Source organism: Ambystoma mexicanum, chromosome 2p (genome assembly GCF_040938575.1).
Source record: "Ambystoma mexicanum isolate Mex_15411 chromosome 2p, UKY_AmexF1_1, whole genome shotgun sequence".
NCBI classification, from domain to species: Eukaryota; Metazoa; Chordata; class Amphibia; order Caudata; family Ambystomatidae; genus Ambystoma; species Ambystoma mexicanum.
In genome coordinates this window covers 718207588-718225329 of record NC_090923.1, presented here as the reverse complement: position 1 = coordinate 718225329, position 17742 = coordinate 718207588, and the positions used below count along the sequence as shown (strand labels likewise).

The 17742-nt window shown below is 44.1% G+C and overlaps 1 protein-coding gene across 3 annotated transcripts in view; it reads left to right on the top strand.

The window, feature by feature from the left end:
* Window positions 1-17742, top strand: part of LOC138566713 (nesprin-2-like) — a 279861-nt gene that overhangs the window by 226470 nt on the left and 35649 nt on the right. For all 3 annotated transcript variants that reach the window (XM_069644309.1, XM_069644310.1, XM_069644308.1), the window contains one exon: window positions 1908-1987. In XM_069644309.1, the coding sequence (XP_069500410.1) occupies window positions 1908-1987 (80 nt within the window). The remainder of the gene's footprint in view (window positions 1-1907; window positions 1988-17742) is intronic.

Sequence of the window (17742 nt, the reverse complement as noted above, 5' to 3'; positions counted from 1 at the left end):
CTGCGATAAGTCACAATCACGATATAGGTAATATTCATGGAAAAGAAAGGTGATTTGATACGCGGCATCTAGGATGGGAGATGAGGAGAAAGCAGACATTGGCCCTCATTACAAGTCAGGCGTTAAGGGGTTAACGGCGCTGTAAAGAGCGTCGGCGCCGTTAAACCCTTAACGCCTGATTCACACTTTAACGCCTGCTTTTTGCAGGCGTTAAAGTCCAAGGCGCTAAGCGACCTTGGTGCTAATAACGGCACCGTAATTTACGGTGCCGTAATTAGCGCCTTCCCCATCCCCATTATGCCCTATGGGGCAAAAATGGGAATGGGGAAGGGCAAATGGTGAATCAGGAATTACCGGCCCACTCACCTTGGAATGGGGCGGTAATTCCGCCATCCACCATGGCGGAATCCGGCATGCATGGTGCTAAAAGCACCATGGTTCACCGCCTGACTTGTAATGAGGGCCATTGACTCTTGGCCTTTGAGATATATTCAATCATATGCTCCCTGCAGAGAATGAATCAGAGTAGACTGCAAATGTGTAGAGCACAGACTATTTGCAATGTGCTGGGTGGATACCCAGCGATTATGCGTCACAAAAAGTAATGTGTTATTCCCCCTTCTTTCAAAATGGGATAGTAGAGGGTGCGAGCTACAGCTACGGTATTCTTCACTTTTGCCGAATGGCAACTTTCCGAATATATATTTGCAGAATTTTTTTGTACCTCTTTTTTTTCACAGATCATAAGTATGGGTAAGGTATATAATAGGTTGGGGTGGAAGGATGGTTTGCGGGAGTCTCCCCCTGTTTTCTGTGGTAAAAAAAGAAATCAGCAAAGCCTAATAGATCCACAGCTGCAACGTGAGGGTTTTCCAGATTCTTGAGTACCGCCTGGAAAGGCAGGATTGTCCACAAGGTTTTCTGCATGGAGGTGCATGTGTTTGTAGGAAGACAGGTACTTTGAAGATGCAGTGGAGCTCTGAGGCAAACTGATCTACGGAGATTCAAACTCAGGGCAATGTGGTCGAATTTGAGGATTTCTGATACCAGGAGGATGCAGTACGATTAACTTACTACCTTTCTGGGTGTGAGTTGGCATTTCATGACACCCTTAAAATAGGCATTACCATAGCGCATCCAGGATGGAAGAAAGGAGGAAGTCGAAGGTGGCATAGAGCTTGTCATGTTCCCCGGGAGATGAAGATGGCATTGGTCCACCTTCACCAGGGTCTTTAAGCTGAGGGGCAGTTTGGTGATCAGAGTGGGGGAAATACCCTATTTCCCATGTAAAAATACCCATTGACGATGGCCATATTTTGCATTCATGCCTAAAGCCCGGGTGCAAACGCGCCTTTCCATATATTTGATGTTTTCCAAATACTCTTCCATGTCACGTGGCAGTCCCGCCGGAGCTCTGCAAAGGTATTCACATTCCTGGAGTTGCCACAATCCAACTAAAACCTGCCACTCCTGCAGAGGGTAATACATACTTCACTCTTCCAAGTGAATTCCTCTGATTGCAACCAACATGCTCCCGCTGCCTCCCCATGGGTGCCTGGTGCATGCCCCCTGTGCCTCCCGTAAATCTCTGCACACACGGGTCCGCAACATGGTGAGCAGCTGCCCCACTGTCCAATTCGTGTACTGGGCACAACATTTTATCAGGAAAAGAAGTATGAAAGAAGATACATCTGGAGGCAAAGTAGAGGGGAACTAAGAGTTGCTTTGCACAAGTTGTGGCATCATGTCTTGAGTAGAGGTTGTAGATTTCATTCAAGAAAGGTTAACCATTCTTCTCACTCTTTACTTCTCATCTCTATGGCTTATGTAAAAATAACATGTCATAAAAGGACTGCAAACCACAAGGAAACCCAGTTCTGACCATCATCATATGCCATTTCCTTCAGGGATCTTCCCATTTGAAGAACCGAGAGCGAGGCGCAGGGCACGATCCAGGCGAAGAAAAGGCAGAAACCTAGCACACACTGTAAGTAGAATACGGCATCCATGTGTCCATCAAATAATGAAAGTAATGGTTAGTGACCTAGGAGATATATGTGTACACCACATAGGGTCCATGGGTACGACCTAATTGCATTCGTTCTATTGTGAGTATCTGTACATGGGCTTCTCATCAAGTACTAACCAATGTTAGGAAAACTGGTATAAAAGAAACAGTTGTATGTGATCTGATCGAAACTCTTTCATCGAAGAAGATTTCGATTTTTTAAATGTGTTTATTTTGTTCTTACTGGTCGAATTTTCCCGCAAATATAGGTGCAAGGAGACCCCCGCACCTACCCCCCTTAATACCCCAATATTAGATATTTGCCTAAACCCCACGCTCCCCCCCATTTATTTGGGGCAAAATCTGATGGAAAAAATTCAATGAATTCTTCTTATTATTGAAAGATCAGTCTGGCTCTAAAAACTCCAGAAGCACTGCAGGCTCCTATCCTTGGAAACAAGATCAGCTGCCTAAACGAAGACATTACTACACATGTGGAGTGGATATTCCATCCACAGCAAAGAAGACTGTGTGAGCAGGATAAAGAAATCAGCCCCATGGCACTTCAACAAAATATCTTTGATAATGAAACATCTGGGGGAAGAAGCAGCTTGGAGAGACCTCTGACAGAGGAAACACTCTCACTCGCTTTCAAAAGACACTTCACAGAAATAATTCTAGTGCAGGTTTTGTATCTCATGACTCAGCATCGTAAGCTCTGCAATAATCCCATCTTCACCTTAAAGACAGTAGATGAATGGCGTCAACTCCCCTACCCACAAATTATACAGGGAGATTTTTATAAAGGTCACAGTATGATGCATGGGGGGGACAATAACGTGGTTTGGGCATGAGGACTGGTGTATATTCATAGAGGCACACTCAGTGTGTGATCTGCAACAAACCGGGCAATAGATACTTTTAATGAGGTAGGCCATTTTACTTTGGACTAACCGGGAGCAAACACAGGAAGGGGGGTCCCCTGAGAGGATAAGTAGCTTGAGCTAATAAAGATCATTCAGTTAAAATACTAAATTAAAGAGCCTGTTTTCAGGCTCCTTTCCGCCACCTCTTCTCCTTCTCTCATCTCTGACTGTCTGTCTGCTATCCAGGAGTGGTGTGGCGGCAACGATCTCTGCCTTAATGCCAATAAGACAGCGATCTTCCTCATTGGCACACCTGCTCCCTCCTGGTGTCTAGTGAAATGGTCGACAGACAAATGGTCTACACAATTTGGTCGACAGGACAAATGATTGAATTTTTTTTTAATTTATATATATATTTTTTAGGTTTTCGTTTAGGGGAAAAAAGGGGTTTTTAGCAAAAAAAAGGGGGTTCGGGGGACCCCCCAAAAAAAAAAAAAAAATGTGAAAAAACAAAAAAACAAAAAATTCGATCATTTGACCTGTCGACCTTTTGGTGTCGACCATTTGTCCTGTCGATCATTAAGATTCGACCAATTGACCTACAACCCTCCCTCCTTTCCTTTGACTCTCTGGCCGGCCTCCTTTGGCCCGCTTCCTGCTCCCACCTTTGAGGCTAAGATCTTCTGGGTCATCTTCGACTCCACACTCGCCTTCTCTCCTCACATCTCTGACGTCTCTAAGAAGTCACACTACCAACTGCACCTCCTCAGAGGTATTCTTCCTTTCCTCTCCTTCCACCAGAAGCTCACTGTCTCCAGAGTTCTGGTTCTCTCTAGGCTGGGCTAATGCAACAGCCTCTTTCTAAATCTGCCAGCTTCTACTCTCCGCCCTCTGTAACTCATCCAGAACAGGACTGCGAGACTTGTCCTTGGCCTCAAGCCCAGCAATCCTATCTCTCCAGCACTGAAATCTCTGCACTGGCTCCCAGTGGCTGTGAGGTTCAGGTTCAAGACCCTCTGCATTGTCCATAAGGCCTTGTGGGGCCTGGTTCCTCAATACCGCCAACTCTCTCTTTGTAAATATCTTCCTACTAGAGCTCTTCGCTCCTCCACTTCCAACTCCCTCAGGGTCAGTCACTTTTCCAAGCAACGAGTTGGTGGTAGATCTCTTTCTTCAGCTGGGGCCTCCGTTTGGAACAGCCTCCCTGCCTCTTGAGGAGAACCATCTCTGGTTCCGAAAGCACCTCAAGACTTTCCTCTTTGCTTCTGCCTTCTCTCTTCCTCTCCGCTGCTGATTTCCTGGCTGAAACTGCAATGGTCACCTGGCTACCCTCTGATATTGGGCCCAGGTCCACTCCCCTCCAGTTGCACACCTGCACTGCCCCCCGGCAGCCCTTGCACTTTGGACACCTGCTGTCTGCACTTACCCTTGCACTTGCCACCAGCTGGCTGCACTTCTTTTATTGTTTGATCCCATGTACTGCACTGCCCCCCTTTCCCCTCGCACTTTTCCCCACCCCTCTCCCCTGCACTTGCGCGATCTCAATGTCACCTGGCCTAGTAAGATCGCTGTCTCTGCCTTCCCTTTGTTCCTTGAAACACTTGTGTATAAGCGCACTATAAATGCCATATCATACCTTATCATATCATATCACGAGATCCCCCCAGTATACTGTATACCCAAATATATCTGCTAAAGGGTCCTCTTCTTCCCCTCCTCCTCCCCTCAGCACTTGTATACCTCCACTCTGCCCCGCACTTCCCTCCCACCGTAGCATTATCCCTTCCACCCCTACCTGCACTTCCCCCCTCCCCTGCCCTTCCCCCACTCCCTTCCCCCTGCACTTCTTGTTACTGCACTTGCACAATCCGAATGATACAAGGCCTAGTAGGACCGTTATTGGTGTTTTCTCCCTTGCCTCTCACCCCCCAACCCCCAATGCTTTGTCTTGTGGAGCCCTGAAATACCATTTGCTGTATAGGCACTTTATAAATACCCAATAAAAAAAAAGAATAAGAAAATTGGGCACATCTTCCTGAAATCCTGACTTTCCACAGCATTCACCACAATGACCACAAAATACCTCTCCTTAAGGGTACCAAAATCACCCTCATGCAGTACACAAGACCCACTACCCTCCACAGCTTCCTCAACACACTCATCTACTGTTGACCCCTGCTGGATGAAGAGGCACCACCTCCTCATGCTCCATTACCGCATACCTTATGGCTGCTTCAAAACCGCTTGAAAATTAGACATTTAAAACATTATAATGTAACCTCAACATAATATAACATGACCTAACCAGCTGGTATACAAGGAAACTGACATCATATTGTCCCTCCCCCAAAAGGAGTGAATAAGTGCACACAGTAGCACTCAGGTAGATTCTAGTTTACGTACATTTAGCTTTGTGAAAAGAACACTTTGATCACAGCAGAGCAAGACATTACAAACGTTTCTACAGCTTAAAACATTACATGGCGTAGCATAACACAACACAGTGTAGCATATCAAACCTAATTCAGTGGAGCTCTTCAAAGCAATCGATTGTATAGCAGGCACATAGCAAAACATCTCTCTCTCTCTCTCTCTCTCTCTCTCTCACACACACACACACACACACACACACACACACACACACCCACACCCACACCCACACCCCCAGACCACCCCACCCCAGTGTCACCTTCTTCTGCTCTTGGGTTGACAATGGTGCACATAACGGGTTCTGATTGACTGAGGTGAATTACATATATGCAGAAAACAAAGTTGAGGTATGCCGTAGTTGTGAGGCGCTGGGTCTAACCAAAATTCAGCAGACACAAATCCAATGAATGAAACCTAGGAACACAATTGGGAAACACAATTGGAAAGAGGGTTGCAGCACGTAAGAGGGACTAGCAGGTACCTCAAAACTGCTGGTTGAATATAAGCACAGACTTGGGAATGTCACCTCTGAGTTGTTGTGCAGTCCTAGTGCAAGTAATCAAGACGCATTGAGACTGTGTTTGTAACAGATAAACAAGTCTAGTGTCACAGGTAGTTGCGAACAAAAAGTTAGGCAGCCAGTATGCTGTTTAGAACAAATGTTATGAACTATGCGAGAACAGAACTGCCAACACATGTTTCGACCCTGAGCACGGGTCTTTTTCAAGGCAAAACTGTTATATTGGCAAACACAAATATGTATGCATTAATATTACATAGTATCACAAAGTCATTTCGCAAAGGTAAAATGGAAAGAAAGTAAATAGAGAGCGTATTACACGAGACACAAATGAACCAAGAACGGAAGGGATGGGGGCCAGGACCCAATGGAGAAAAGCAAAACGGAAAACAAATAAACATTACGTCATGTCCGAAAACAATAGACCATGTCAAACAGCAATATAATGCAAAATGCATGTAGGTGAAACATAGAAATTAGATTTGTTACCATGTGTAGTTGAACAAGAGTCCCAGATGGAATATCTAAATGATTGTGGCCAGGTATTGAAAACAGAAAATATAAACATTTTTAAAAAAGCACAATAAGCTTGGACCCCGAGTGAAAAAACACGCAATAGAGTTTTGCACTTGCTTAAAGAAATATAAGTGACTAGTGCATAAAGGAAGAGTGTTATGCCAGAAATGAAAATGTTCATTCCTTAAACACCTCAAAAGATAAACATGCGGTGAGCAAAGGATTGTAATTGTGCAATAATCACAAAAACTGTAACTGTGTGATTTCCTAAAGTCACCCACGCGTGATCGGGGTGCATTGGTAAAAAAATATATTACCGTATGTTGTTCGATCTGTATATAAATGCACTGAGCCCGCCATGTAAAGATAAGTAGGGGCAAGTTCTATAACGTCCTGTTCAACTCTGGTAGTTAGTGTGCTCAATAGCTGCAAAGTGTGCAAGCAAGAAGGCAAAGAACATTGTAATTGAAACACATGGGAAGTGTGTTACCTTAGTAACTACTATCCGAAGTAAATGTGTTGTCTAAAATATGCCTTGGCCATCCTAAGTACTCGTACATAATGCAGAACATTTCCAGACCAAAATACTTCAGTCGAGCGCTACAAGTAAAAAGTAAGATCAATATGTCAGACCCCGACAAACGGGCTGCTTCTAATGCTACATGACAGTTTCAATAAAAAAGCGCAGCGCCCATACCTAGGAGTACTGGGGATGGATCTCCACTCCAAACGCCACGTGCGCACGATCGGTCCAATGCGTTATAGGGATCGATGGCCTTGCATTGAATTAGAGCTTTCAGCTGTAATTCAATGCAAGGCCATCGATCCCTATAACCGTGTCACGTGATGCGCTCTTAGGTCCTTTTTTTTATATACGCGGAAGCAACGAACCGCGCAACCAGGACTTCTTGCATCTCTGGCAATACGTTTGGAGTGGGGTTTGGGGATGCCCATCGGTTTGGGGATGCCCATCTCCCTCGTGATCCTCTGCTCAGGGCTGCCCGGGTCCTTTGGGAACACTACATGTGAAAGGTCTATGCGAGACCCACGGATGGCCCTGGACAAGCCACACAGAAGTAGACCACAATGAAAATGTTTCCTTTACTTGCTGGTGGCTCAGGAATTCCATTTAGGTACAGGGAGCAGATTTTTAGGAGGAGTGGGGATGGGCTGCAATCTTAGCCTGGTTACTGCAGTTGAGGATTTCCTCCCAGGTAGAATTTCTGGCCTTGTGAAATGGGCAGTCTCTGCCCCCTGCTTGTAGCCCGCCTACAACTGTACGCGAGCAAATGCCCATTGATAGTACGAGCTCATGGTAGCAAATGTGCACCTGCATATATTTCCCCACTTTACACTAGGAATTCCTCTTGATAAAGTACATAGGGGCACACGGGTAGGGAAAACTAATAGGAAAGCTCTCCATGGCAAGGTTGGCATCCTTCCCTGTGTAGCAGTCGAGCTTCCTGGTAGACGGCTTACAGGCTCCTTAAGAGCATGATGGTTATGCCTTAGGGAATAGCCTAATGGATATCGGATTTGATCAGTCAGGCTCTGTCTGGATATCTTTCACCTCATGCATTCAGTGAATTCAATGCGATTATTGCCAGTGGCAAGGCAGAAATCCGCATGGCAGTCAACAATGTTGCAATGGAAAATGCCACTGCAAAACATTTGCCTACCTGTTCTCCGTTCATTCTGCCCGACTGCATTGGGTTTTTGCTGGAGCAGGACGTTTTGACAATCCGCCAGTTATCCGAGTCTAGGGCACTCAGAATCTCAGAGCTTCTGTGCATTGGAGGGTCACCATACATGTGAAGGGTGCCTGCATACATGTAGTAATCTTTTGTGTAGAGAAGCATTAATATTGTCCCATATCATACATTCTTGACTTAGAAATAAATGTGCATGGCCCGGGGCTCCCTCTTGGATTGGAGCAGTTCATGCTTAGGGTGCCACTCGACACTGGAAAGTCATAGTAGGAGGTCTGCAAGGCCCGAGACCTCTGTTTCTCCCCACATCTCAGTTATAGTCATTTTGGTATTGAATGTGACCACCCAGCAATATCCAGAATAGGAAACAAAACACTAACTTCTTACAAAATGACTAGACACACACACACTCGGGTGTCCGATTATCACACTAAAACCGTCTGCAGAGGATCCCTAGACGTGGCTGTTCTCATCTATGCTTTCGGTTATGTCCAGTGAAGCTCTCTTTTTGTCACTGTTGCATGCATGCACCTATTCTCGCGTGTTTCATGCACCTATTCTGGCATGGGGGAACATTTGGTAGATATTGCTTTCAATTGTATTATCCTTGCCGTCTATTCATGATGCATCAGCTGTGCTGCCTTGCATCCTCCTGCCCCGCCATGAGTGCACTGGTCATTTATCCCCTTGTTCTCAATGGGACAGCAAAGCGGCAGCCTTTCCCTAATCCCACCACAGTTTTATTTGGCAGAAAGATAATGGATTGTATCTATCGTCAGTAGATAATATAGGACGAGGTACATGTGTTAGTAGAGCCATTTTTCAGACTGTTGTCTGGCTGTGTTTTGCAACTATGCTCCATCAACTATCTCGGTATATACAACGTTGGATGACATCCTTCAGTCTCTGTTGTCAAATGGTACAACACAGTTACCTTTTCAGTAGTTTTGTCAATTTACTGATGCAGGGGAGGGCCATAGTGCCCCGCTTCCAGGCACTGTTTCTGCTTGGAAGATATGCTAATTTGGGGTAGCTTTGCATTGAAGAAGCTACATACCCCATGGATGTAGTCTCACATGGAAATGTTGAACTGTTACATGATTACAAATATTACTGGAGCCTACCAATGCAAGCAACTAATACATCTGATATGTTCAGGAATAAGCTTATCATTTTCTGCATCTATTTACAAAAACAATCACACTGTACTTAATTAAAACGGGCGAGTTGTGGGTGAAGTACATATGGGGTAATGTGCCCCCACCTCGAGAAGTCAGTATTATCCAACATGCATAATATACCAGACTCCGACTGAGAGTTCAAATATGCCCAGTGGCATGTCTCGAATGACATACGTACAGAAACCTAAAATTCGTGTTTAGTTTATGACACCTCAGTGATTGGATTCCTTTACAACAAAAAACACATGCAGCTCACGTAACTAAAGAAAATGAGGTAACAAAGTCTGGCATCAAATATATCCCACACCACCATGCTTCCTAACCTCTCAGAAAGGTAGCCGTTGGGGTGGCAAAACGGTGGTCCGGCTTTAGAAATGTAAACATGCATCTCATGTTGCAAAAGCTTCCATCATAGGTTCCTCAGGACTCATTCTAAAGATTTTCATAGAGGGGTATTTGTTCCCTCCATGCGACTGGTTCTCAGCAGAGCGTTTGTCTTGCTCCTCAGTGTTAAGAACTTTAAATTATCCTGACTTCTGGGGCAATTTAATATTTTGCTGAGAGCAGACATTGTATTTCCCTCTTCAGAGGAATCTAACATATTAAATCGGAAGAAAAATTGCTGGGAGACCAAATCCCTAAATTAGGTCGAAGACATTACCTCCTTAATCTTAACCTACCCATGTTCACCCGTGTCTTCAAGTGAATGCTTTGCCATTTGATTCTGGGACATAGGAAGTGACTTCAGACGTTTGGAATTGGTGACGAATAATTTCTGAACTTGTTCAACTGTCTTTAGACATAGGGCCTCATTACACGGATGGCGGTAAGGATTTACCAGTACCGGTAAAATACTGGTACCGGTAAATCCTTACCGCCTTACTACGAGGTCCCTTTGCGGGTTGGGGGATTTAACGCCTGCTTTTTGCAGGCGTTAAAAAACAACCCGCAAAGGGACCCAGGGAGCTAATTACGGTACCGCAATTTGCGGTACCGTAATTAGCACCTTCCCCATTCCCATTGAGCCCTATGGGGCAAAAATGGGAATAGGGAAGGGCAATGGTGGAAGGGGGAATTACCGCCCCGCCAACCTTGGAATGGGGCGGTAATTCCCCTTTCCGCCAAGGTGGTGCCGGTATTTTACCGGCATGAACCATGGCGCTAATAGCGCCATGGTTCTCAGCCATCCGTGTAATGAGGCTCATAATCTTTGAAGTTTTTCAAACTTTTCAAAACTAAGTTTTTAGATACTTGTGAATGTCTTCATTCCTAATTCGATTTGTGAATAAATATAGGACAACCTGTACGGTAAAAAATTACCATTATCCGGGCTGTAATTCACCTCGCTGTTAAACAAGGGGCATAGCTCACTGAGTTTAACGCCATGTTCAGGGTCATAAGTATGACCTCAAATCACAGAGTTGGATCCCAATAGGACCAACGTCGTCTTTCATCCTTCCGAGTTTGTTGAATTTAAACACTTTTAAATTAGGTCCTAATGACATCTCTTGCAGCATTTAGATTTGAGATAAATCCAGCTTGAAGAGCTCGGCTCGGGAGGATAGCTCAGGGGCAACGTGCTCGCCTTGGAAGCAAGACGACACGGAGCAACACAGGTTCAATCCTTGAGACCGCACTTAGAAACCTCTGGGTATTAAGCGCATTATAAATAACCAATCATATCATACTTAGAAATGCAGCATTCGTGTTACATGTCTATTTGAGTCAAAATAGAAGTACGTTATTCTGAGGATTTGTTTTTTCATTATTAGCACACTAGAGACTTGCTGTAAGGACCAGTTTAGTTTCCAAGTGTGGTCACTCACACTTTGATATAGTGCAGTACCTATTTCTTAAAGCAGTTCTCTCCAGACTTACAAAAAATGGTATTGTCAGCACTAGGCATTTAAAAACAGACAGACGTAAGCCCTCGCCTGGGTATAAGCCCTCGCCTGGGTAGGGGGTTTCTCTTGATAGTGAACTGTCTTTTTCTCCTAATATGTCTAGAAAGACAAGTTTAGAACAGAGCACTTAACAGCTCCTATCTGATCAAAGCTTCCATATTTTGTGATGGATTTTGATGTGATATCAATTCCGAGCAGAAGACAGATGCCCCCCACAAAAAGGGAAGTGTACAATTCCCTGTTGGATGTTACATCACACACCCTTAACCATAACAACCTTTTAATGAATACCTTTCATAATGATATTCCCTGAGTGTTAGGTAAGAATGAGTGCAGTCAAACTAGTGTGGGACTACACAAGGCGTATCTCTTGGTATTAGGTAACCCACCTTTTAATATAGGCCTGTACTATACAAGTTGGTAGTGTGACTGAGCAGCCAGGCTCATCTCAAGAGGGTAAATGTGAGCTGTAGGTCTGTACAATTAAATCAGTAAATACAAGTATCCAAGTAAACACTTACACACTTAAAGTTATAATAAATACATTATTTATACAGAAAGATATTAAAATCATTCTTTAATAAGCAGCAATTAGTTGTAACATGAATCCCAAATTAGGATTCAATTCAAAATGTGAACGACAAAGCAGGTGACTAATTCATTCATATGTTACACATGTTCAAGCACCCTGAGGTGAGGTCAGTATAACATTTATATTGGTATCACCTTTGCAGTATTGAGGTATTTAAGGAAGGAAAGGTTAGGGTTAGACCAGAGCAGACTGCTATGTTACAAGAACAGCTAGATTCTCCAGAGGGATGCAGGCAGTCTATTATTCCAGCATTAACGTGTTCAACATTTCAAACCTGTGAGGGAACAAACACTGCCAAAGCCAATAGGTTCAGAAGGAGGCCTTTAGGGAGCCAGGACAGCCAAAGGCAATAGGCAAAGTCAACGTTCTGATACTCATCTTCTTAAAAAAAAAAATTCTTAAACAGCCAGTGTTCAATCGAGAAATCACATGAACTCCAGAGGAGTCACCTTTAGAAAGCGCACGCTGTAAGGCCAGTGCAGGTAAGTTAATGTCAACTCAGTGTAGGGTTAAATCACACTCCCAAAGGTTGGGAGCACCCCAAATGGCAAAAGGATAGCATAGCCCATGGGTGCAGCACTGCAGCTGAGGTATCAGCCTGCAGATAGATGTCACTAGGTAGTAAAAAAGAAACCACTGCCACCAGCCATTCAAGTGAGTTAGTGTAACAAAATGTTACATGAGGAATGGGTTAAAAGGAGTTACTAGGTAACCCCCGAGCACTCCACATAGGGTGGTGTGTGCTGGACCCATAAAGTAAAGGTAAGTAAAACAGGGGTAAACTTACTATTCTTGCGAACATTAGTTCACCCAAGAAAATGTAGTTAAACATTAAGAGACGTCCAAGGGACTTCTCAGTGGCACTGCACAAAAGGTGCTGTGTGTCACAATGCAAAAGCAGATGCCTATGGAGTTTAGCAGACTCCATAAAACAGGAAGGAACACGGAAAATCATAGCCTGGAAAATGCATTGGTAAGTGAGAAAAAGGTTCCACTCACTCAGGATTAAACATTGAAAAGCCCTGAGTCCAGCAAAAGAGCTGGGGGTCTCTAAGGTTAAAGGGAATTGGCACAGAAATGAAAATTCTCCCTAACACTGAGCCACGACTCTGGGACTTCTGTCTGGAACCTGGGGCAGCAGATGAAGAACTAAGGACAGGATTTCCCTGTTAACCTCCAGCTCATATAGTGATTGCCTGCAAGAAACTATGTAAGTGGAATTATGAGACTGGAGAGGGAACAATCAACACGCATGCAATTAAGACTGTTGTTCAGACTTTCAAATAAATATTGTTTTCAGGTGTGGCTGTATATATTCCCCCTAAAAAGGGCAAATAAATTGGGCAAATCTGGGCTCTGGGCTCTGCATGACAATATACTCATAGTGTGCTCATGTGCTCCAAAAGTCTCATCTGTGCACCTGAGCTGCACTTTGGTCTGTACACAATCGTGTAAGGTGCACAACGACACATACGCTTGAGGCTGCACTTGCATTGACCTGCCATCTGCTTAATTATTAAAGAAAGTAAATGATTACATGGCCATATACATTCACTCCCGGCTGATGCGAATGCATGTCAGGGTCTGGTATCACTTGCACAAACATTTCGTCTTGTTTCCTCCAATCAACGTAATTTGTTTATAGGCACAGGTCCATTTATTGGTCCTTACTTATATTTCGTGCAGTTGCCGCCCTCTCATCGTGGGTTTGCTAGTTTTGCATGCATTGATAGACCCCTATCTCCTCGCTCATTTCAAATAATCTTTAACATCTGGTAGAGGCGGAGACATCCATGACCACGTCCACCTCTGCTGTAAAACACAGAAATCCGGGCATTTCCTGAGTTTCTGTGCTTTTTACCACCCTGCCCAAAACAATACTTCTAGATCCCCCCATGTCTACATGCGTGCATGTGGGTGATCAGTAATTGTGGCTGAAATGTATCAACATGGCAGCCATTACTATGATGAAACCCAATGTAGTCCATCTGCTTTTTTGCACCTCTGAAAAGCATGCAGAAATTCATAGAGATTCAAACCTCTGCACCTGTGTCAAAATCAGATGCAGCCAAAGAAGATGTCGGATTCCCCTCACGGTCACGTGGAGCCTAGTTTCTGCTCCATTTCCCGCTCTGTCAGGGGAAACCTGACCAAAATGGCACAGATCAGATAAAACGCGCAGAAAGCTCGACTCAACCTGTTTTACCGATCCGTGCCCTTTTAAACAGTTACATGTGATTATGTGGAATCACAAAACAACGAAACCAATTACAACTAATACCAAAATAACAAATTCCTTTTTTGTTGATTTTGGGGGGGTTCCCCCACAAAACCGCCCTTTTTTTGTTTCTAATACTTTTCCCCACCCCCTAAACCACTATTCCCACTCGCAACCACATTTTTTGTTTTTTCCCAAATTCGTTATAATCACTGCATACCTTTTAAACAGCCAGCAGAATGGGCCTTCTATTCTAATGCTCAATGTATTTACATATTCCTGGCAAGACCTGCTCCACCCCCACCCTAAGCTCTGGAATGGCGTCTCTCATATCAAGCTTGATTAGAAATGCTCCTTTACTGCATATTATTTTTTATCACTCTCTGATATTTAAGCCTTGTTTATCTACATTTACCACCCAAGTGTTGCTTCTCTTGCCCCACTCTCTGTCCCAGCGTGACCATCCAAGTGTATTTCACGTTTTAACTAAATGTTTTTAAAAAATATATCTTTACACCCACACCCTTATTTGGCAGCTTATTTCATTAGCCCTGTTACATCTCCTTTCACCTGAAACACCAAAAACATCTCCTGCAGAGCTCCACAGGGATCTAGCCTCTTCCCTCTGTTTTTCAACATCTACATGTCCCTGCTGATGAAAATCATTCAAACCCACAGACTAACTGCCTACAACTGCGCAGATGGCACACAACTGATTGTTAAGATGATCATGACCCAGGAACCAAACAACAGCTTCAACAACTGTCTCACAGACATCTACAACTGGATGACACTGAACAACCTCAAACTGAACCCTGACAAAACGGAATAATGATCTCACCCACAAAAAACAATGCAACCAACCCACAACTGGCCTGGCCCACTGACATGGGAGCGCATCCTGAGACTTTGGACATGGTAAATAATCTAGAAATACTCATGGACAACAGACTATCCCTGGAACCGCAAGTCAAAGCAATCCCTAAAAAGTGCTTCTATCTCATAAGACTACTCAGGGGGCTGCTCTCATACCTCTCCTTTCCACACAGAACCCTCACAATCATATCTGTGATACTAACAAGAATAAACTATGCAAACAGCCTCTACCTAGGAATGACTCACCAAGGAACTCCAATGGGTCCAAAAGACCACAGCCAGGATTCTCCTAAGATTAAACAGAAGACACCATATTACTCCAGCTTTGAGAAGCCTCCATTGGCTACCAGTAAAAAAGCACATCACATTCAAAGCCCTCTGCATTGCCCATAAATCCCTACACAGACAAGGAGCTGATTTCCTCCAGGCCAAGATCTGCCTCTACTAGCCAAGAAGGAACCTGAGATCAAGTGACAACCTACAAATAGATACAAAACAATACGAAAAGAGGACATTTGGTGGAACAGAATTCTCATGTCTAATTGCTAACCTATGGAACACCATGCCCAAAGAATTCAGAACCACAGAAGAGCACATCACCTTCAGGAAATAACTAAAACCCTGGTCATTCAGCAGACTGACAAGTGCTAAACGAGAAGGAAAGCCCCAAAAAAATATATTTATATCACCACCCAAAAGAAGCACATTAAGGGACACGGTCACAGATAACAATGACAAAACCAAGGAAGACCAGAATAACCCAGCACCCACCTTCCCCGCACCCCGGTCATCCCCAAGAAATAGAGAGGCCTTGGAAGAGTAGCCCGCCCAATCAACAAACAGTTCTAGGAAAAGACACCATACGCACAATGCATGCACTCAAAAAAGCCCGGACAGGAAACGCATTAAATCGAAGCTTTGCCACTTTCTCAAATTTATTATAATCCCAGTTGTGCACCAATTTAGCAGCCAACCACACAACAAGCCAAAACGCAAGGCAGGACTGGCCAACGGACTTCATCCAAACACTTGGGAAGGCACCATTGAGCGGTAACCAAAGATGCACTTCAGAGACACTGTCAAACTAAACTATGTACTAACAAATTCCCCTTTCCTGCTCCTCCAACATACCCAACGCCACTATACATGACTAGGGTCTAGCCACACTACAGATAGACACACTGAGACCAAATCTAATCCTTGCACTCAACCAACTCTCTGAGACTGTGGAAGTAACCTTGGAGGAACACACTATTGCATATAGTCCATAATTCTACCGACACTACACAAAAGCACACCAACACAATATAATAAAAAACACTGAACAGTCATCCGCAACTCTGACCCCCTTATGGATACAACTGACCAGAGTACACGACTACAACCCCACTATAACCTCATATAGCCCTCACACCTAAAACTAACACTAGCACACATCTGAAGCACTGAGTTCTACCCATAGGGTTACAGCAAGCGGGCCTCTTGAATCGAACCAACTCCCACATGCCGGGCAACGCACATAGATGCCAGTTTCACCTGGTTTTGAACCTATCCTATCATCCTATCCTCACTAACATAGCCGCCCTCTTCTCTTGCAGAGCCACGTGATTGCCTCGAGACTGCCCTCGGGTGGTAGCAATGCGCGGTATAAATCAACATAACATAACTTGTGGTAGGATGTAAGGTGAGATGATTAGAGTGATCTTCTAAGAGCAAATAATGTGTTCTTTTGCACTAGGCTATGACCAAGAATCATTCACCGATTTTGAATCATCCTCTTCATTAATATCAGGTCTAGATATTAGCTGATAGGACCCATGTCATGAATATGAGTTCTGTCACATAACCCATTATAAATCAAAAACACAAGCCTCGACGCAGATCACCCACCTCCTCTAAATGAGAGGCTTCCTTGTCTTGGATTTTGGGGCTGACAGCAGGCTTGTCAGACCATTGACTTCTTTTCAAGGACTCAAGCTGCTGAACTCATTTAAACGACACAGTAAATTACAGAGCACTGGAAAATTGATCAGAATCTGCGAGTGTTGAACTTTTGAATGCATTACCAGCTGGGACACATGATGAAAAGGCTGTAGAGGCATAGCCAACACAATCAAGTGCTAAACAGTGTCTATAAATAACTCACCGGACAGGAGCTAAGTCAGGGTATGAAAAAGATCTTTGGAAAAGGGAATCTTGAAGAAAAGTGCAGTGGCAGAGTACATCTGAGCTCAAGAGGCCCCTAGAGTTTTCTGAAGCAAAGGCGGACTACCCAGAGGTCTCACACATGCAGCTTCAGCACTCATTACTGAGTATGTTTTTCTTGAGATAGCATTTGGCCCCAGATGAGCAGGGCTTCCATATATACACAGCCGTCTTTCTGATGTAAAGCTGGACATTGTGAAAATTAAAGCTAAAGTGAATTTCGTGCTGATAATGGTTCCTCTTTTGTCCACTTCCATGCACCCCAATATCAGAAGAGTGCGGGACATAGGTTCCCTCCAGTCTACTGACTGATAGAAAAGGCTGTAGAGGCATAGCCAACCTGCCAGGTATGGCTTAGAGTTGAGGCCACTGAATCACTAGTGGTGCCCCTGGCAGCAACATGGAACTTAACTGAATATTTTGATCACTCCTACATCCCTATTTTCTTCCTATCTTCGTATTTCTTGGAACATATGAGAAGTCTTGTTTCTTTCCCTCTAAAGTCCATCAGTTGAAACTGAGCCGTACGGACGGAACGTGGAGTTGTCATCAGCTCCAAACCATATATTGAAGGATGGCCGGCTAAATGAGGTGTATTTCATTAGCTGGATCATAATGCTTCAAAGCAACCTTAATATTTTCTTTATATTTTGATTTGTCATACATGGACACAAACAATAACTGAAAGTGGTAGAGTGTTAGGATTTGAGAACATTC